Source organism: Heptranchias perlo, chromosome 11, assembly GCF_035084215.1.
Source record: "Heptranchias perlo isolate sHepPer1 chromosome 11, sHepPer1.hap1, whole genome shotgun sequence".
Classification (NCBI taxonomy): domain Eukaryota; kingdom Metazoa; phylum Chordata; class Chondrichthyes; order Hexanchiformes; family Hexanchidae; genus Heptranchias; species Heptranchias perlo.
In genome coordinates, this window is record NC_090335.1 from 8,427,729 (window position 1) to 8,451,035 (window position 23,307).

The 23,307-nt window shown below is 45.2% G+C and overlaps 1 protein-coding gene across 1 annotated transcript in view; it reads right to left on the reverse strand.

The window, feature by feature from the left end:
* The window catches only part of vwa8 (von Willebrand factor A domain containing 8), a 387,545-nt gene that overhangs the window by 134,924 nt on the left and 229,314 nt on the right, over window positions 1-23,307 (reverse strand). The window contains exon 27 of the mRNA XM_067992504.1: window positions 10,405-10,513. Within this exon, the coding sequence (XP_067848605.1) occupies window positions 10,405-10,513 (109 nt within the window). The remainder of the gene's footprint in view (window positions 1-10,404; window positions 10,514-23,307) is intronic.

Here is a 23,307-nt window from a genome sequence, read left to right on the forward strand (position 1 = left end):
CTGGACAGTCCTCTTTGATCATGTTGAGAATACCTACGAGGTGCCCCTCTAATGAAATGCATATGTAGTAAGCTTTCAGTAGCTCAATAAGATGCCTCCATAACAAAATGGCAGTATGGTAAACCAAGGGTTAATATAAGTGGCCCATTTTGCTAGCTAGAATTAGAACAATGAGCTTTTCAAATGAGTTTATCCTTGATCATTCGTTTATGTTATTAATTTCCTGTATGAAAATGTATGCTTTATTATGAATCAAGCATAGCGATATGATAAGCTGAATTCTGGGGTAAGCAGGTGTAGGGAGTGTTGTTTTGCAGCTACCTAATGAATGGATCCTTATTTCGGACAAGGTCGAAAAACATCCCAGGCCTGAGATAAGTGAGACTCCCTTTCCTGTGACCTACGTATGAACAGGTATCATCTGTGAGTGGTCGGTCATTATGTCAGTTAGTATGGCTTGCCCAGACTCAGCTTATGATTGGTTTTAACCCCTTGCTAATCATGTCCCTCCCCACTCTGAAAATGTATAATTGTGTGAACTTTGACTGTGTAAATTGCCTGTTCTATGAGATTGACCAGACTCTGTCAAGAGTTGAAATCAATTCTATAGATGGGTCAGCTGCAGCTAATAAAAATTGTGTTAAAACTTTCAAGTGTATTCGCTTTCAGTTTTTGCTGAACCAGACTAAGAGTAAAGAATCCGGTATCGTCATTTGGGGGCTCGGGTCCGGGATCTCACCGGTCGATCGCCGAGAGTTCGCGGCGTAAGAGACGAATTGTCTTGGACACGGACGAAGGAGAGGGCGCCCCGGGTGAGTAAACACTTCTTTACCACTCCGGCTTTCCTAAATCTGTCACGTCTGACGACGAATCGTCCCATCGCTAACTCTTGCGTGGCGTCCTTACGAGATTCAGCCTAGTACTTAGTCTGGCGAATACACGGATATAGGTTAGTGATTAATATCACTAAGGTTCAGTCGGCGTACTGAGGGAGTGGTAATCAACATACCACTAGGTCAGGCTTTGAGTTCCGGGTAATTTAGTATAAACCGAAACTCTGAAGCGGTAGGTCAGTGATCAACAAACATCACTGAGTCCAGTTCGCGTTCCTGGTCATTGAAAATAAATTGTAAACAATTTTACAACACCAAGTTATAGTCCAGTAATGCTGGACTATAACTTGGTGTTGTAAAATTGTTTACAATTGTCAACCCCAGTCCATCACCGGCATCTCCACATCATTGAAAATAAACAGGAAGTGCGAATACGGTGCGTTAGTGATCAAAATATCACTCGGTTCGAGTTCCTGGTGATTGGATATAAACAGGACCTTTGAACACGGTGGGTCAGTGATCAATATCACTAAGGGTTAGGTTTCAAGTCTCTGGTGATTCGCTATAAACCAGTACTTTGAATCCTTGGGGATTGGATACAAACAGGAACTGATTGCTTGTGCTGATCGACTACAGAAGGAAGTGCCTGTCACACACCCCGCCTTAGACTGGCTGTTAAGAGAGGAGATCCTCCACGCGAAGGTCAGGACCCTGAAGTGGGTGTAGGCACAAAGGGCACTTAGGATTGTGAGGCACAAGCAGTCAGGACCATAATTAAATCCAGTAAGTAACTGGGTGGTGACATACGGTAGCGTTAACTAGTTGACTTGACTGGGTAGCGACCAATACAGTTGTGTTAACTGGTCGACTAAGGGTAACAAAACAAGATAAGATGGGTAATTGTTTGGATGTCACTACGGAACCGGGAAGTCCCTTACAAATTTTGTGTGAAAAATATCCAGACAAGGTAAAACAATTGAGACAGTTGTCAGGGGGGCTGAATAAAAGACTGGGCAATGAGGAATGGCCATTGGGGGGCAATAAAAACCTAGATGCCGTCACTAAGGCTGAGGAACTAATTTGGAAAAATAACGGAGGTAAACCAGCCAAAGGGTTAATTGCTTTATGGAAACAGTCCTGTCAGGAATTGAGAGGAGCGTCAGTATTAGCCAGCTGGCAAGATAACGCGTTAAAGTTAGGAATAGGACTCACTGAAGGAGGAATAGTTAAGTCTGCAGAACTCCTAGAAAAAGAATGTGCTCATGCAGAACGGGAGTCTGAAAAGACTTCGGTCGAGTCTAAAACACTTGATAGGAGTGGATTACGTAATCCAATGGTTGGCATGGCTTTGACCGGGGAAGACGATGAATTAGATGAATGGAACTTCAGGTCCCATGTAACTCCCCTGGGTCCTAGTGCTCCTCCTGCATATAGTAGCCTCTATCCCTCAGCAGCTCCGACACCGGTTGTTCAAACCGCTGTCATAACGCCTCAAATTATTTCCCCAGTCTCCTCCCGTACCAGAATTCAAACTAAGGGCTTATTGGCTCCAATTTTTAAACCCTCAGCCAACCCACCTAGTTCCGGACAGCAGCTGAGACTGGACAGTCAGGGTCTTAGAGACACAGACACTAGAGAGCCGGGTGACGACTTGATATCACTAGACTCAAGACGTAATACTGAGACATTAGTTAGATATGAACCGACCCCTCGTCACTTACCAATGAGACAGGTACCGAACCCCGCCTATGTCGCGGCTAACGCCGGAGACGCTGACAACCCCCAAACGATAAATCTGTACTGTCCATGGAGACCCCACGAAATAATGGCCATTCTAACCGGGATACCGGATACAAAACAAGCACCTACCTCATTCGTGGACTTTCTTCGGACTACCATTTCCGTCTATAATGCCGAATCAAGGGACTTATGGTCGCTAATACAGCAAGTTTTAACCCCTGCTGAACATACTAAATTCCTAGCAAAGTTGACCTATCAGAATCATGCCGCACTGATGGAACAGGTAGCAAATGATGAACACCGCCAGCAGCGTCTTTTTGCTGCCCTTACTGCTATTCTACAAAAACCAGTTGACATAACCAAGATCTTAGACACCAAGCCTAAAAAGGGAGAGGGAGCAGAAGAATATTTGGAAAGATTCTCCGAAATATACCAGAATCAGTCAGGGGATGTAGCATACCGTGACAAAAAGGACTCGCCACAGTACTGTGCTATGCTATTGAACTGCCTACCGAGTCAGGTTGTTCAAGCAATTAAGACTAATAATATGAACTGGTCAGAGAATACTCCCACCCATATGAATAGGGCAGTAAAATACTACTGGACGAATAATAAGCACCAGGAAGGTCAAGCCCAAGTTAGGGTCAAGACTGAGTATGTGATGAAAAAGGAAGAGCCAAAACTCATAACAGGATATCAGATGGAGCCTCAGTCTTGTGTCCCAGGATGGGTGGACAGGGAAGGGAATGGATATGTTACACATCCTAACGGACCAACCGCCCCTAATTATGGCCCACCCTATGTTCCCCCGAGACGTAATTCTGAACCGAGAAGAGGAGGAGGGAGACAGACAGGGTCAGATGGCTGTTTCAATTGTGGTCAGCGGGGCCACTGGAGCAAGGAATGTCCCTCCCGTAGACAACAAAGAGGGGAACAGATGCAGGGGCAGCGAAGAGGAGGTCGGCAAGGAAGTCAAGGACGAGGAAGATATACGGACTTTTCCCAAAATAATCCCTTCCCCCAGTATTGACTAGCTAACCTTGTGGTGAACGGGATCCAGTCAGAGCAGGAGCCCGTTCTGTCATTAATGATCGAAGGAAACCCACATACATTCTTAGTAGACACCGGAGCAACCATGTCATCTGTCCGATCGGAGCTCAATCTCCCTGAGTCCGGGGAAAGACAGAGTCTGTCTGGTTTCCAGGGACAAGTGAACCAATACCCGATATCTAAACCAGTGGAAGTATATTTTGGAAATGACTCAGTAAAACACCAATTTATAATCACAAATGGACTAGACTGTAACCTCATGGCTAGAGACTTGCTCTGTACATTTCGCCTGAGCATTGAGTGCGGGGACGAAGGACTGACTGTGAAACCATGGGCCCCCAAAAGGCAGTGTTATGTTTCTATCACCCCACAATGGTGGTCTCTAGATTTTAAGGATGAGGGTCCCCTTCATGTAACCTTGGCTTACGATATGAGTGGGAAGAATAAGGAATTAGAGGACTTTTACCGAAGCTATGTAGGAACGGAATGGGAAGTTATCCGTCGAGCTATGGTTACAGGACCAGAAGGGAGAGCAGAGTATGTTGAGATCCCCTCAGAGTTACATCGCTCGACGTGCTGCAAAAACAATGGGATGGGATCCAGGATACTTTGAAATAAAAGGAGCCCCACATATCACCCGGGAGGTGAATTACCCGCACCATGCGAGGAATCTAGGACCCATGGTAAATCGGGCAGTCGAACAAGCTGATCCAAATAACCGGCAGAAGCAGATCCTGTCAAATGGCCGGACTATTCTGTTTTATCAGACACCAAAGGTTAACAGGGCACAATTGCACCACCATGTGGGCAAAGAAAAACCAGAATATGTCAATCCGCAAGTGTGGGCAGAGGACCCCACACAGGTAGGATGCGTTAAGATGACTCCTATTCATGTGGCCCTGCAGGACAATGTTGCATTACCCTCTATTCGACAATATCCACTAAAGCAACAGGCAATACCAAGCATTGACAAACTGATCGCTGGATTATTAAAGCAAGGGATTTTGATTAAATGTCAGTCCCCGTGTAACACGCCCATTCTTGCAGTGCCGAAGCCAGGGAAACCAGACCAGTACAGATTAGTACAGGACTTACGATCTATTAATGCTATTGTACAATCGCTACACGCACTTGTACCCAATCCGGCCCATATTCTGGCTCAAGTCCCGGCAGCAGCTAAAATCTTTGCAGTAGTCGATCTCCAACATGCCTTTTTCGCCTTGCCGCTAGACCCATCTAGCCAGTATCTTTTTGCCTTCACTTACAAGGGACAGCAATATACGTGGACCCGACTGCCACAAGGCTTCGTTAACTCCCCAACGTTGTTTTCTAGATGCCTACAGGAGCAATTACAGGCATTGACTTTAAAACAAGGGTCTGCACTAGTCCAGTATGTGGACGATCTGTTGATAGCCAGCCCTGATGAGCAGAGTAACCGGGAAGACACTGCCCAACTGCTAAATCACTTATCCTCGCTAGGGTACATAGTATCCCAGTCGAAAGTACTGGTGGCCCAACAGAGGGTTAAGTTTCTTGGCGTCTTGCTCTCAGCAACTGAGCGAGGCTTAGAAAGAAGCAGGATTGAACCAATCTGTCAATTCCCTGTACCTCGCACTGCAAAGGAGGTACGGCAGTGGATGGGAATGGTAAACTATTGCAGACAGTGGATCCCTAATATTGCCTTGGACACTAAATTATTAACGCCATATACCAACAAAGAGGGCGAATTTCAACTAGATTCCGAAGCTTTAGAGGCATTCAAGAGATTAAAGGAAGCTTTGTCACAAGCACCCGCATTGGGGAGACCCCTGTACGACAGACCCTTTCAGTTGTACTGTACTATCCTCACTGATTGCTCGACTGCTGTTCTGACTCAAAAACATGGAGACAAGCATAGACCGGTAGCGTACTACTCTTCGAAGTTAGACCCGGTAGCACTGGGACATCCAGTTTGTACTCAGATTTTAACGGCCATTTACAATAGCCTGCAGTCGGCTGCTAATCTGACTTTACAACAGGACATCACTGTATACAGTTCACACTCGGTGACTGCATTATTAGGCCAGCTGCAGACTCAACATCTTACCATGGCCCGACAAAATAGAATGAGATATATCTGCTGAATAATCCTAAACTGCAATTTAAACATTGTACTACCATCAACCCAGCATGTTTTCTCACAGAACCACCCTTTGAACAAACTGACCCAGGACACGATTGTTTATCTTTAATTAAGGAAGACACCTCTGTCAGAGACGATCTGTCTGATGTCCCAATAAAGGATCCAGACTTAACTATGTATGTAGATGGGAGTGCCTCTATTGGTTCCTTTGGGGAGAAACTTTCGGGATATGCAATCGTGAATCAATACCGTGAAACTATTGAATCTGCTGCTTTTGAATTTCCATATTCTGCCCAACAAGCGGAACTGTTTGCATTAATAAGAGCCTGCATTTTAGGAAAAAACTTGAGAGTGAACATCTATACAGATTCGAGATACGCTTTCGGGGTAGTTCACGATTTTGGACAGTTATGGAAAAACAGGGGATTTCTGACTTCTGCAGGTACGCAGATTTCCCATCAGAAGTTAGTCTCAGATTTATTACAAGCCCTTATGCTACCAAGACAGATCTCGGTTATGAAATGCTCCGCCCACACGACAGGACAGACCTCAGTAGATATAGGGAATAGATATGCTGATCGGGAAGCAAAGGAAGCGTCCCAGACACAGAGGGTGGTTGTCCCTAGAATGATGAGTCAGACTAAAAGCTCAAATAAGAGCAAGTCTCCCTCTGAAAAACCAATGCCAACCATCCAAGACGTCATTAAATTACAGGAGGACGCTCCTGGCTGTGACAAGAAATTGTGGGAACAACTTGGTTGTACTTATGACTGTGTATCTAAATTGTGGCTTACCCCTGCGGGGCAGACTTGTATGTCGGATGAATTAGCAGTATGGGTTATTGAATGTATACATTTTGCAACTCATTGTGGGGCCAAAGCTGCTAGCGATACACTGCTGGCCACTTGGTGGCATCCGAGGTTGCAAGCCCTAGCCCAGGGCATCAGCAGTCGTTGCCTTATTTGTCAGAAACACAACCCTGGAAAGGCAGTGTCTTGCGAAAAGGGAAAAACCCCTTTACCTGAAGGTCCCTTTGAGACCCTCCAAATGGACTACATTGAGCTGCAAAGATGTCAGGGTTATAAATATGTTTTAGTTATTGTTGATGTATTTAGTAAATGGATAGAGGCCTATCCGACAACGGATAATAAAGCCTCCACTGTTGTAAAAGTTCTGATGAAAGAGATCATTCCTAGATACGGAATCCCAAATCAATTGAGTTCAGATAACGGCCCTCATTTTGTAGGCCAGGTGAATAAGGAATTCTGCACCCAGATGGGCATCAAACAACAGCTACATTGTGCCTACAGGCCACAGGCCGCTGGGTTGGTTGAGCGTGCTAACCAGACTTTGAAAAATAAACTGGCCAAGCTGCAGGCTGAGACTGGTACTACTTGGCTCAAACTTCTTCCTATAGCCTTATTTCAGATACGTACTACCCCGGCTGGGGTAATGCGGTTAAGTCCTGCTGAAATTATATACGGTAGACCCCTCAAGACCCCGTGGAATCAAAACGTTCCGAAGACTGTCCATTTTCACCACATGACGACAGAAATGACTAACTATGTTTTGTCATTAACTAAGGCATTGAGAAGCCTTCACTCTCGGGTACGAGCTGCCTACATCGAACTTCCTCCTATAGCCAGTCCATCTAAAATCGAACCGGGAATGTACGTGTTAATCAGGAATTGGACAAGGAAAGGACTGGAACCTCGTTGGGAGGGGCCCTATCAAGTCTTACTCACCACCCCTACCGCTGTGAAAGTGGAGGGGAAGAGTGCTTGGGTTCACCTCCACCACTGTAAAACTATCAGTCCCACGTTTTAAATTTAAAATGCTAACTTCTCTTTTCTTTCAAGAAATCTTTCCTATACAGGTGCCGTGACCAGCCATGAAAGCCTTACTACGGATCTCCTCTATTCTACTCTGCTTCACCCTGGGAGTGAACAAACAAGATACATGTCAGCGCGACCAGCCTCAACGCATATACCACCTATGCTCAGGAGACGTACTTCGATGCAACGACCCAGATGGATTCGGAATATGGAACGTCACCCAGGTGGACGCCTCTACCGGGCTCTTGCGGCAGCCCTACCGCACGCTGATATTGGGAGCACAACAAAGGAACAGTCACTTACCATGTTACCGGACTAAATGCAAATTTGATTTTGTTTGCCACCAAAACGAAAGTGAATTCCCAGCCCCAGATCCATGCTCGAAAGGAGGGATCAGGCGCTCTGTGACTCGGGTGTCTAGGGGACTGTATTTAAATACTTTTCTCTGTAAGTCTCATCTCTATGCCCAAAGCTTAAACATGTCCTCCTGCTGGGTGTGCTCCCATATCCCTACCCATTCCAAGGGAGGTATCCCTCTTAGGCCGATTCCCCTAACTTCCCCAGAAATGGCAGAATGGGTGATAAATCGGAATGAAACTGACGGGAACGGCATTAGAGACAATGGCTATGTATGAGCATACGATTTAACAGTGCCAGTTCCAGTGGGGGAGCAATGGAGAAAATACACCAACCACACCAAGTGTGGGATCAAATTTAAGGGGTGGTACCAACCCAATTACAATCGTACCTATAAGCCCCCATTCCTGATGCTCACCAACACGTCAAGGCCTCAGGGGGTAATATGCCTGTCTAAAAACACCACGGGTGGACAGGTAATGGGATGGAGCAGATGTACTCAATACATCAATGTGACAATGTACGCCAGCCCCAGTACCATCCAATGGACCGGCTGCGGAAATGGGTCAGTATTGCAGCACAGACTCCGGGGGGGGGGAACAACCTCTGGGACCAGACGGGGTGCCCCCATTCACGGAATTGCCCTCCAATCTGACAGCCTACAATGGTACGTATTTCATATGTGGCCATAAGGCATACCCATGGTTGCCTCAGAAATGGACTGGGTCCTGCTTTTTGGGATATGTGGTACCATACATCCATCACTTGCCCTCCCTAGCAGATCATCACCATTACCGACTCAAAAGGGAAATCACAGAGACAGAACGATACTTCGCTATTTTGTTCCCTGGGTATGGGGTGGGCAGGACAATCAAGGAAATTCGGCTTATCGCTTCCGTCTTAGAACAGGTAGCTAATGAAACAGCAGACGCACTGCAGGACATTAACGCCGAAATGATAGCCATGCGTACAGTGGCCTTGCAAAATCGCATGGCTCTAGACTATCTGTTGGCCGAAAAAGGGGGAACGTGTGCGCTGATTGGATCAGAGTGCTGCACCTACATACCAGATAACTCAGAAAACATAACTAATCTGGCTAAGCACATACGGGACGAAGTAAAGAAATTACGCCAAACCCCAAGGGAGGGTTGGTTAGACTGGCTTTTCGGTACCTCATGGGGAGCGTATCTAGTGCATGGATTGGTTATCCTAATTGCAGCAATACTCATTTTCGCCATAACCGTTCTTAGCATCAAAATTGTCTGCAAGATAGCCATCAACCAAATCCGAGTATAGAGCCTTGACCAATCAGAACTGTTGATTGAGCAAAGATTAGTTATCATAAATGATAAAAGGGGGGAATGAGAATACCTACGAGGTGCCCCTCTAATGAAATGCATATGTAGTAAGCTTTCAGTAGCTCAATAAGATGCCTCCATAACAAAATGGCAGTATGGTAAACCAAGGGTTAATATAAGTGGCCCATTTTGCTAGCTAGAATTAGAACAATGAGCTTTTCAAATGAGTTTATCCTTGATCATTCGTTTATGTTATTAATTTCCTGTATGAAAATGTATGCTTTATTATGAATCAAGCATAGCGATATAATAAGCTGAATTCTGGGGTAAGCAGGTGTAGGGAGTGTTGTTTTGCAGCTACCTAATGAATGGATCCTTATTTCGGACAAGGTCGAAAAACATCCCAGGCCTGAGATAAGTGGGACTCCCTTTCCTGTGACCTACGTATGAACAGGTATCACCTGTGAGTGGTCGGTCATTATGTCAGTTAGTATGGCTTGCCCAGACTCAGCTTATGATTGGTTTTAACCCCTTGCTACTCATGTCCCTCCCCACTCTGAAAATGTATAATTGTGTGAACTTTGACTGTGTAAATTGCCTGTTCTATGAGATTGACCAGACTCTGTCAAGAGTTGAAATCAATTCTATAGATGGGTCAGCTGCAGCTAATAAAAATTGTGTTAAAACTTTCAAGTGTATTCGCTTTCAGTTTTTGCTGAACCAGACTAAGAGTAAAGAATCCGGTATCGTCAATGTGAGCAGTAATATAACAACACGACTCACATCTCATCACTGCACCACTGAGCTAGTTAGCCAACATTTCCCAATGTTAGGATTACTGGACTGTGCATTAGACAATGGGATTTCTGAGACCTGCTGGTTGGGAGACCCTAATACAGTTATTACAGATCATTCAGTGACCACAACCACCCGCTTAGTCAAATTCATGACACATCTTTCACGGGTAGGGATGCCTTACTTGGTTCCCTGAATCTACCACATCGGGTAAAGTAGCTTGGGATTTAAGGGAGACCACAAGACTAACACTTAATTAGACTAGAAGTCTCACATAACAAGATTTCAGATTGTCTTCGGTTTTGTATTGGGAGCACAAATCTTGTAAACAGACAGATTGTCATATTGTACAGTAAGAGTAAAGGGGATCAAACCTTTATTTTTGTCTGCCGAGATTCTGAAGGGCAAAGAAGTTTCCAGCGTGTGCTTTCTGGTTGGTTGAAATTCCAGTAGCTGGTTAATTTACACTCCGGCAAAGGCAACCTGTCAAATGTTTACAAGTTAGAACATCGTAACTTCACAACATACCAATACATCCCTTCACAGGCACGGCAAAGTGCAACACTTACTGCTGAAACCAAAAGCAGAGCTGTTGTCAGACTGGCACCATACACAATACAAGTACAAATTTTCAAGGAAAGGAGGGAGGGAAGGAGAGCGGGTAGGAGGAAAGGCAGGAACTTGCGTTAAGAGCACCTTCCACAACCTTGCATGTCCCAAAGTGCTTCACAGACAATGAGGTACTTTTGAAGTGTAGTCACTGCTGCAATGTAAAAAAATAATTTTCACACAAGATTCAATGAACAGTAATGTGATAAATGACCAGATAATCCGTTTTTGGTGATGTTAGTTGAGAGATAAATATTGTCGAGGACACTGGAAAAATTGCACTGCTCTTCTTTGAATCGTGCCATGGGACCTTTTCCATCCACCTGAGAGAGCAGGTTTAATGTCTCATCCAAAAATGGCACCTCTTACAGTGCAGCACTCCCTCAGTACTGCACTGGAGCGTCAACCTGGATTATGTGCTCAAGTCCTAGAATTGGGACTTGAACCCACGTCCTTCTGACTCAGAAGCGAGAGCGCGATCACTGAGCCAAGCCTGAGGGATAAATATTCGCCAGGACACTGGGAGAACTCACCTGCTCTCTGAACAATGCCACGGGATCTTTTACGTCCACCTGAACAGGCAGACAGGGCCTCAGTTTAGCATCTCACCTGAAAGAGGGCACCTCCCTCAGTGCTGCTCTAGAGTGTTAGCCTAGATTAGGTAAATTGGCCCTTGGATAGAAATAGAGACGGTAATAAGAAGGAAGATATTTCAGGTGGTTTCAAAAAGAATTAAAGGGGAGGTTAGAAAAATGCCTTTACACAGTGGATGGTTAGAATATGGAATTCATATGGTTTCTACTTCTCTTCTCTCCTGCCCACATTGATCCCCCCACTAAAAGGAGCGGGTCAAAAATCCCAGCTTGGTGAACACACATGCAGAAAATCCCAGTCCATAAACTCATTCAAAATGGAATTAGACAGTTACTTGAAAAGCAGAAACATTAAAGGGGAACAAGCAGGAGATTGTGATTAAACCAGGCGGGATATTGATGGGTATGGGGAGTGAGGAGAGTGTGATTAAACTAGGTGGGATATTAATGGGTATGGGGAGTGAGGAGAGTGTGATTAGACTAGGTGGGATATTAATGGGTATGGGGAGTGAGGAGGGTGTGATTAGACTAGGTGGGATATTAATGGGTATGGGGAGTGAGGAGGGTGTGATTAGACTAGGTGGGATATTAATGGGTATGGGGAGTGAGGAGAGTGTGATCAGACTAGGCGGGATATTGATGGGTATGGGGAGTGAGGAGAGTGTGATTAGACTAGGTGGGATATTAATGGGTATGGGGAGTGAGGAGGGTGTGATTAGACTAGGTGGGATATTAATGGGTATGGGGAGTGAGGAGGGTGTGATTAGACTAGGCGGGATATTAATGGGTATGGGGAGTGAGGAGGGTGTGATTAGACTAGGTGGGATATTAATGGGTATGGGGAGTGAGGAGGGTGTGATTAGACTAGGTGGGATATTAATGGGTATGGGGAGTGAGGAGGGTGTGATTAGACTAGGTGGGATATTAATGGGTATGGGGAGTGAGGAGGGTGTGATTAAACTAGGTGGGATATTAATGGGTATGGGGAGTGAGGAGAGTGTGATTAGACTAGGTGGGATATTAATGGGTATGGGGAGTGAGGAGGGTGTGATTAGACTAGGTGGGATATTAATGGGTATGGGGAGTGAGGAGGGTGTGATTAAACTAGGTGGGATATTAATGGGTATGGGGAGTGAGGAGGGTGTGATTAAACTAGGTGAGATAAGAACATAAGAAATAGGAGGAGTAGGCCATAGGGCCCCTCGAGCCTGCTCCACCATTCAATAAGATCATGGCTGATCTTCGACCTCAACTCTACTTTCCCACCCTACCCCCATAGAGTCCAAAAATCTATCAATCTCTGTCTTGAATATACTCAACGGCTGAGCATCCACAGCCCTCTGGGGTAGAGAATTCCAAAGATTTACAACCCTCTGAGTGAAGAAATTCTCCTCATCTCAGTCCTAAATGGCCGACCCTTATCCTGAGACTATGACCCCTAGTTCTAGACTCTCCAGCCAGGGGAAAAAGCCTCTCAGCATCTATCCTGTCAAGCCCCCTCAGAATCTTATATGTTTCAATGAGATCACCTCTCATTCTTCTAAACTCCAGACAGTATAGGCCCATTCTACTAAATCTCTCCTCATAGGACAACCCTCTCATCCCAGGAATCAATCGAGTGAACCTTCGTTGCACCGCCTCTAAGGCAAGTATATCCTTCCTTACGTAAGGAGACCAAAACTGTATACAGTACTCCAGGTGTGGTCTCACCAAAGCCCTGTATAATTGCAGCAAGACTTCCTTACTCTTATACTCCAACCCCCTTGCAATAAAGGTCAATATACCATTGGCCTTCCTAATTGCTTGCCGTACCTGCATGTTAACTTTCTGTGTTTCGTGTACACCCAAATCTCCCTGAACACCAACATTTAATAATTTCTCACCATTTAAAAAATATTCCGTTTTCCTATTCTTTTTACCTCACATTTCCCTACATTATACTCCATTTGTCACCTTCTCGCCCATTCACTTAACCTTTGCAGACTCTTTGTGTCCTCCTCACAGCTTACTTTCCCACCTAGCTTTGTGTCATCAGCAAACTTGGATACATTACACTCGTTCCCTTCATCTAAGTCATTAATATAGATTGTAAATAGCTGAGGCCCAAGCACCGATCTTTGCAGCACCCCACTAGTTACAGCCTGCCAATCTGAAAATGACCCGTTCATTCCTACTCTCTGTTTTCTGTCCATTAACCAATCTTCAATCCATGCTAATATGTTACCCCCGATCCTATGAACCCTAATCTTGTGTAACAACCTCTTGTGTGGCACCTTATTGAATGCCTTTTGAAAATCCAAATATACTACATCCACTGGTTCCCCTTTATCTACCCTGCTAGTTACATCCTCAAAAAACTCTAATAGATTTGTCAAACACAAATTCCCTTTCATAAAACCCTGTAAACTCTGCCTAATCATATTATGATTTTCTAAGTGCCCCGTTACCACGTCCTTAATAATGGATTCCAGCATTTTCCTGACTACTAATGTCAGGATAACTGGCCTGTAGTTCCCTGTTTTCTCTCTCCCTCCTTTCTAGTATAGCAGTGTTATATTTGCTATCTTCCAATCCACTTTGACCATTCTAGAATCTAGGAAATGTTGAAAGATCACAACCAATGCATCCACTATCTCTGTAGCCACCTCTTTTAGAACCCTAGGATGTAGGCCATCAGGTCCAGGAGATTTGTCAGCTTTTAGTCCCATTAATTTCTCCAGTATTTTTTCTTTACTAATGTTAATTACTTTAAGTTCCTCCCTCTCATTAAACCCTTGGTTCCCCACTCTTTCCAGTATGTTTTTTGTCTCTTCTACTGTGAAGTCAGATACAAAATATTTGTTTAACGTCTCTGCCATTTCCTTATTCCCCATTATAATTTCTCCTGTCTCAGCCTCTAAGGGACCCATATTTACTTTTGCCACTCTCTTCCTTTTTACATACTGTAGAAGCTCTTACAATCTGTTTTTATGTTTCTTGCTCGTTTACTCTCATATTTTTATTTTCTCCCTCTTTATCAATTTTTGGTCATCCTTTGCTGGTTTCTAAAACTCTCCCAATCTTCAGGCTTACTACTCTTCCTGGCAACATTATAAGCCTCTTCTTTTAGTCTAATACTATCCTGAACTTCTTTGGTTAGCCACAGTTGGATCGCTTTTCCTGTGGAGTTTTTATTCCTCAAAGGAATGTATATTCGTTGAGAATTATGAAGTATTTCTTTAAATGTTCTCCATTGCTTATCTACTGTCATATCTTTTAATCTAATTTCCCAATCAACCTTAGCCAACTTGTCCCTCAAGCCTATGTAATTGGCTTTGTTTAAGTTTTAAGACTCTAGTTTCAGACTTAAGTACATCACTCTCGAATGTAATGTGAAATTCTATCATATTATGATCACTCTTCCCCAGAGGATCCCTTACTATGAGATTACTAATTAACCCTGTCTCATTACACAAGACAAGATCTAAAATAGCCTGTTCCCTATTTGGTTGCACGACATATTGTTCGAGGAAACTGTCTCGAATGCATTCCATGAACTCGTCCTCCAAACTACTTTTGCCAATTTGGTTTGCCCAGTCTATATGAAGATTAACGTCCCCCATGATTATTGCATTACCTTTGTTACAAGCTCCTCTTATTTCTCGATTAATACTCTGTCCAACATTATAACTACTGTTAGGGGGCCTATAAACCTATCCTACCAGTGTTTTCTGCCTTTTGTTATTTCTTATCTCCACCCATACTGATTCTACTTCCTGATCCTCCGAGTCAAGATCCTTTCTCATTGCTATCTTTATGTCATCCTTTATTATCAGGGTTACACCCCCACTCCTTTTCCATTTTGTCTGTCTTTTCGAAAAGTCATGTACCCTGGAATATTTAGTTCCCAACCTTGGTCACCCTGCAACCACGTCTCAGTAACGGCTACTAGATCAAACCCATTTATCTCTATTTGTGCCATTAATTCATCTATCTTGTTACGAATGCTTCGTGCATTCAAATAAAGTGCCTTTAATTTTAACTTTTTATTATTTTTCCCTGATTTGACCTTATGCACTGATGCACTATTACTGTTAAACTCTCTGTCCCTTCCTGACACACTCTGATTATCTTTACCCAAATCGCCAAACTGCTCTATGGCCTTGACTTTTCTATTAAAGGGTATGGGGAGTGAGGGGAGAGTAGGATTAGACTAAGTGAGATATTGATAGTGGAAAGTTTGGAAACCTAATCCAGATTGCACACAGCTGTAAGTCTGTGATTTAAAACCGTAGAGTGGAAATTACTGCAGGCAATGTTATTGTGTGAATACACTCATACCGAATTCATCTTTCTGCTATTTTAACATTCTTACGATAAAATTACAGACAGTAATTTCTAGCCTTCCATACAGAAAAAAAACAATTTATCTGCAACCCATGAGATAAATTCTAGTCACTTGAACGCTTGTCATCACGGACAGTTCCAGGCTGTCAGAGCTTCACATCACAGTGCAGCAGTCTTTGGGCTGCAAAACCCATCATTTTCAACCATGCATCTCTGCTGGAAGCGCAGGAGCACAGAATCAACCCTTTTATCTCTTCAGTAAAGCTGTTGTAGGTAATTTTGTTCTCAACTGTTAATTTTTTGATACATGTTGATCCAGTTTTAAAAAGAAACATAAATGGGGAACTGAATGGTACAGCGGTTTAGATACTGGCATTTTACCTCTGGAACAGGGGTTTAAATCCAGCCCAGACTGGTAGAGTGCAAGTTTCCTTTGCAGGTCCCTGCTAGGTTCCTTAATTCACTTCTCATTGATAATCTCATTAGACTAATTTCCTGATTTTTCTCTCCAACCCTTTCTTAAATAATGGAGCGACACTGGCAGTTTTCCAATCCAAGGGGACAATTCTTGAGAGAGTTTTGGAAAATCCTCATTCTTCATTTGTTTAATACCCTGGGCTGGAAACCATCAGGTCCTGGAGATCTGTCAATCTTCAGTCTCATTATTTTCTTCATTATCATTTTTAATTTATATTAAATCTAGTAAGTTCCTCCCCTTGATTTATTTTTAGTTTTCCTCATATTTCTGGTACTTTATCTTCTTTCTCTAATGTGAAAATGATTTAGTAAGTCTGCATTTCCTTATTTTCAATTACAATATCACCTGTGTCTGTCTTTAAAGGGCCCAAAATACCCATAGCTATCCTCTTTCTCTAGAATCATACAGCACAGGAGGGGGCCATTCTGCCCATCATGCCTGTGCCAGCTCTTTAAAAGAGCTATCCAATTCGTCTCACTCCCCTGTTCTTTCCCCGTAACCCTGCAATTTTTCCCCTTCAATCCTTTCAGGCAGTGCATTCCAGATCAGAACAACTCGCTGCATAAAATTCTTTCTCTTTATGTCACCTCTGCTTCTCTTGTCAATTTCCTTAAATCTGAGTCCTCTGGTTACTGATCTTTCTGCCAGTGGAAACAGTTTCTCCTTATTTACTCTATCAAAACCCTTCATGATTTTGAACACCTCTATCAAATCCCCCCTTAACCTTCTCTGCTCTGAGGAGAACAATCCCAGCTTGTCCAGTCGATCCACGTAACTGAAGTCTTTCATCCCTGATACCATTCGAGTAAATCTCTTCTGCACTCTCTCTAAGCCTTGACATCCTTTCTAAAGTGTGGTGGTCAGAATTGGCTACAATATTCCATTTGGGGCCTAACCATATATAAAGGTTTAGCATAACTTCCTTGCTTTTGTACTCTGTTTCACTATTTATAAAGCCCAGGATCCCGTATGCCTTTTTAACAGCCTTCGCAACTTGTCCTGCCACCTTCAAAGGCTTATGTACATACACCTCCAGGTCTCTCTGCTCCTGCACTCCCTTTAAAATTGTACCATTTAGTTTATATTGCCTCTCCACATTCTTCCTGCCAAAATGAATCACGCTTCACACTTCTCTGCGTTAATTTTCATTTGCCATGTGTCGGCCCATTTCACCAGTCTGTCTGTGACCTCCGAAAGTCTGTTACAATCCTCCTCACTGCTTACTACATTTCCGAGTTTCGTGTCATCTGCAAACTTTGAAATTATTCCCTCTATACCCAAGTCCCAGATCATTAACATATATCGAAAAGAGCAGTGGTCTTAATATCAACCTCTGGTGGACACCACTGTATACTTCCCTCCAGTCTGAAAAACAACCGCTCACCACTACTCTCTGCTTTCAGTCCCTTAGCCAATTTCGTATCCACGTAGCCACTGCCCCTTAATCCCATGGGCTTCAGTTTTGCTAACAAGTCTATTATCTGGTACTTTATCAAACGCCTTTTGAAAGTCCATATACACAACATCAACTGCACTACCCCTATTAACCTTCTCCGTTACGTCATCAAAGAACTTTTAATGTACTTGTGTTATCCTTGATATCCCTTGCAGTTTTTTTTCGTATTCCATTTTTGCAGCTCTCACTACTTTCTTTGTATCCCTTTGCTGTTCTTTGTATCTCTCCCAGTCTGTGGGATCTCTACTATTCTTTGCATTTGTTTTATACTATCTCTCGCCTCTTTTGTTTAACTACACAAGTAGAGCTCTTGCACTTCAGGGGTATATACAGGTCTTGTCTTGTATTCAAGATCAAAGATATTCTTTTCTGTTTCAACCTCTAACTCCAGCTCCATTACCCCCCTCCACCTGGATTGGGCAGTGGAAGAGCTTACCATTCTGCTCGGCCCTCAGTAGACATCCTTACCCAACATCTGGTCAGCCAACGGGAATATATTTTTCCACCCTGGCATATTGACAGTTTGCACCTCTACCTCTATCCCTCTGATAGAAAAACCCAAATCCACAACTTCACCACCTCAAGAATTCATTTCTCAAATCCTCTTTCACCGGTCTCCCAACTCCACCCTTTAGTTAATCAGAACTCTGTGGCCCAACTCTCATCTCATTCCCATGCTTGCTGAGCTCCCTGTCCCCAGCTATACAAATGTAAGTTTTGTTGAAAGGATTTCACTGGCCCCCTCCCACCCATCCCATTGAAAGGGATTCACTGACCCCCCCCCACTGGAAGAGTTTCACTGACCAACCCCCATTGAAAGGGATTCACTGACCCCCCCACTGGAAGAGTTCAACTGACCAACCCCCATTGAAAGGGATTCACTGACCCCCCCCCCCACTGGAAGAGTTTCACTGACCCCCCCACTGGAAGAGTTTCACTGACCACCACCGCCCCCCCACATTGAAAGGGATTCACTGACCCCCCCCCCACCACATTGAAAGGGAGTTACTGACCCCCCCCCCCACATTGAAAGGGATTCACTGACACCCCCCCAACATTGAAAGGGATTCACTGACCCCCCCCCCACATTGAAAGGGATTCAGTGACCCCCCCACATTGAAAGGGATTCACTGACCCCCCCCGCCATTGAAAGGGATTCACTGACCCCCTCCCCACATTGAAAGGGATTCACTGACCCTCCCCCATTGAAAGGGATTCACTGACCCCCCCATTGAAAGGGATTCACTGACCCCCCCCCCCACATTGAAAGGGATTCACTGACCCCCCCATTGAAAGGGATTCACTGACCCCCCCATTGAAAGGGATTCACTGACCCCCCCCATTGAAAGGGATTCACTGACCCCCCCCCATTGAAAGGGATTCACTGACCCCTCCCCCCACATTGAAAGGGATTCACTGACCCCCCCCCCATTGAAAGGGATTCACTGACCACCACCCCATTGAAAGGGATTCACTGACCCCCCCATTGAAAGGGATTCACTGACCCCCCCCCCATAGAAAGGGATTCACTGACCCCCCCCCCCATTGAAAGGGATTCACTGACCACCCCCCACATTGAAAGGGATTCACTGACTCCCCCCATTGAAAGGGATTCACTGACCCCCCCCATTGAAAGGGATTCACTGACCCCCCCCATTGAAAGGGATTCACTGACCCCTCCCCCCACATTGAAAGGGATTCACTGACCCCCCCCATTGAAAGGGATTCACTGACCCACCAATTGAAAGGGATTCTCTGACCCCCCCCCACATTGAAAGGGATTCACTGACCCCCCCCATTGAAAGGATTCACTGACCCCCCCTCCATTGAAAGGGATTCACTGACCCCCCCACATTGAAAGGGATTCACTGACCCCCCCCCATTGAAAGGGATTCACTGACCCCTCCCCCCACATTGAAAGGGATTCACTGACCCCCCCCCCCATTGAAAGGGATTCACTGACCACCACCCCATTGAAAGGGATTCACTGACCCCCCCATTGAAAGGGATTCACTGACCCCCCCCCCCCATAGAAAGGGATTCACTGACCCCCCCCCCCCATTGAAAGGGATTCACTGACCACCCCCCACATTGAAAGGGATTCACTGACTCCCCCCATTGAAAGGGATTCACTGACCCCCCCCATTGAAAGGGATTCACTGACCCCCCCCATTGAAAGGGATTCACTGACCCCTCCCCCCACATTGAAAGGGATTCACTGACCCCCCCCATTGAAAGGGATTCACTGACCCACCAATTGAAAGGGATTCTCTGACCCCCCCCCCACATTGAAAGGGATTCACTGACCCCCCCCATTGAAAGGATTCACTGACCCCCCCTCCATTGAAAGGGATTCACTGACCCCCCCACATTGAAAGGGATTCACTGACCCCCCCCCCATTGAAAGGGATTCACTGACCCCCCCCATTGAAAGGGATTCACTGACCGCCCCCACATTGAAAGGGATTCACTGACCCCCCCATTGAAAGGGATTCACTGACCCCCCCTATTGAAAGGGATTCACTGACCCCCCCCATTGAAAGGGATTCACTGACCCCTCCCCCCCAATTGAAAGGGATTCTCTGACCCCCCCCCACATTGAAAGGGATTCACTGACCCCCCCCACATTGAAAGGGATTCACTGACCCCCCCCCATTGAAAGGGATTCACTGACCCCCCCCCCATTGAAAGGGATTGACTGACCCCCCCCCCATTGAAAGGGATTGACTGACCCCCCCATTGAAAGGGATTCACTGACCCCCCCCATTGAAAGGGATTCACTGACCCCCCCCCATTGAAAGGGATTCACTGACCCCCCCCCCATTGAAAGGGATTCACTGACCCCCCCATTGAAAGGGATTCACTGACCCCCCCCCATTGAAAGGGATTCACTGACCCCCCCCATTGAAAGGAATTCACTGACCCCTCCCCCCACATTGAAAGGGATTCACTGACCCCCCCCATTGAAAGGGATTCACTGACCCCCCAATTGAAAGGGATTCTCTGACCCCCCCCCCATTGAAAGGGATTCACTGACCCCCCCATTGAAAGGGATTCACTGACCCCCCCCCATTGAAAGGGATTCACTGACCCCCCCCCCATTGAAAGGGATTCACTGACCCCCCCCATTGAAAGGGATTCACTGACCCCCCCCCCCACATTGAAAGGGATTCACTGACCCCCCCCCATTGAAAGGGATTCACTGACCCCCCCCACATTGAAAGGGATTCACTGACCCCCCCATTGAAAGGGATTCACTGACCCCCCCATTGAAAGGGATTCACTGACCCCCCCCATTGAAAGGGATTCACTGACCCCCCCCATTGAAAGGGATTCACTGACCCCCCCCCCCATTGAAAGGGATTCACTGACCCCCCCCCCATTGAAAGGGATTCACTGACCCCCCCCCCCATTGAAAGGGATTCACTGACCCCCCCCATTGAAAGGGATTCACTGACCCCCCCCCCACCACATTGAAAGGGATTCACTGACCCCCCCCCATTGAAAGGGATTCACTGACCCCCCCCCCATTGAAAGGGATTCACTGACCCCCCCCCATTGAAAGGGATTCACTGACCCCCCCCATTGAAAGGGATTCACTGACCACCCCCCATTGAAAGGGATTCACTGACCCCCCCCCCCCATTGAAAGGGATTCACTGACCCCCCCATTGAAAGGGATTCACTGACCCCCCCACCACATTGAAAGGGATTCACTGACCCCCCCCCATTGAAAGGGATTCACTGACCCCCATATTGATGTGGAAGAATGGACAGCTTTAGTTTGAAATTCCAAATTGTAAATGAAAGCAGCAAAAAAGGAGAATGAAGTGCTGCTGTGTGTGCTGCAGATAGCCTGCAGGTGGCACTGGGCTGCTAGAAACATTCAATTTAATATCTAATAAAGTAGGGAGCAGCTCTGACACCTTAAGTGCATTTCACTTGGAATAATAACCATTCCTTGCCAGATATTAGACCTCAGCTCATTTTTTTGCAGAAATCCTTATTAGATCAAAGATTGCAAACAAATCATTGTAAAGCTATACTCAACCTTTGAGTAAATATCCCTTTCACATAACATGGGCTTGCAGCTTATAGTGAAATCTGTCCCTTTAAGAGCATCCCATCACGTGACCTTCCTCCTTACACTCCTCACACTATGGATCAAAATCAGCGGGGTTTCACCCCCCAGAACGAAGCCTCAGTGACTGGGAGCACAGGTTGGTACGGGGCTATAGCTCTAAACAGCCAATTCAGGTTCCCCACTAACTAGGACTCCAGACCCGGTGCAGAGCCTTGCAGAATTTCTTCCCAGCAGCATCCTGTGTAAGTTATCTCCACAGGGTATCTTACACAGGTAAACGTGCTGAACAGACTTATTCAGAAATTAACATTATTTCACTTTTTCTGCAGCTTTCATTTACAATTGAGAATTGCAGGCTGAAACTGTCCATTATTTCACATCGATAAAGGGGTTAGTTTAACCCTTTCAAACGGGCGGCTGATCCCCAGGTCATCCCCGTTATGGACTTTCATCTTGTGACGACCCAGTTAACACATCAGTTTGCTTCTCTCTAACAATGTATTTGTTTTGAACCTTTTAAATGAATGCAATTTTTTCACGATTTTACACCATCACCCCTCCCTCTCCTGTCGACCTCACTCCTTTTGTTTCAGACGCTGCTGTTCTGTTGAGACTTTTGAAATTCTAGTATGGTCAGCTTCGCACTCTTCAAAACAGCACTTGAACAAGATGAAAAATGCACTTATTCTTCATTCAAGGTCCAAGGGAGAGCAGCAGAGAAACGTGGGGTTGGCTCTGCATCATATATAAGCGATGCATCATTCCACTCCGCAAACCAGGGGCAATCTTCACAAAGTACAAGACTGTTCAGACCAGGAGCTATAGCAAAGACCAGACCAGCTCTGCAAAACTGCAAACGCTTAACATAAGAACATAAGAAATAGGAGCAGGAGTAGGCCAATCGGCCCCTCGAGCCTGCTCCGCCATTCAATAAGATCATGGCTGATCTGATCCTAACCTCAAATTTAAATTCATGTCCAATTTCCTGCCCGCTCCCCGTAACCCCGAATTCCCTTTACTTCTAGGAAACTGTCTATTTCTGTTTTAAATTTATTTAATGATGTAGCTTCCACAGCTTCCTGGGGCAGCAAATTCCACAGACCTACTACCCTCTGAGTGAAGAAGTTTCTCCTCATCTCAGTTTTGAAAGAGCAGCCCCTTATTCTAAGATTATGCATTGACATAACAATTACCGCACAAAGCTGCTTTAAAGACATGCTCTAAAGCCGCCGCTAAGACTAGCTTACACTGTGGCTGTAGATCTTATTGAAAACCCTTGAACTCTGGCAGGCTAATTCTCTCCCTGCCACTTGGTAACAGCAGTGGATACATACCACTAATAGCCATGACAGATTTACTCAATGTTTTGTTTTCATAGAACACAAATAGTGGGGTGGAATTTCTAGCACCACCCACACAGTCCTGCATACACTTACATCATGGAATCTGCATTCCACCTCTGATGTGAGCAGGACAGGGTAGAATGATCAAAGAACACTCTCTGAAGCTAAATTAAATTCCTACTTTTGGTACGAATTGAGGATGGGGCAAAAGTGCTTTGTGCTGATGTCATGTGAGGTCAAGGAGGTAGTTGAATAAGTCACGTAATTCACTGGAAATAATGCCACCAGAATAAGATTGCCTTCTAGGTTAACAACTTGATGTTGTAAAATTTAATAGGTTCAAACTGTGTGCGCGTGTGTATCTATGTACATCTGCGGCACGCGTGCGC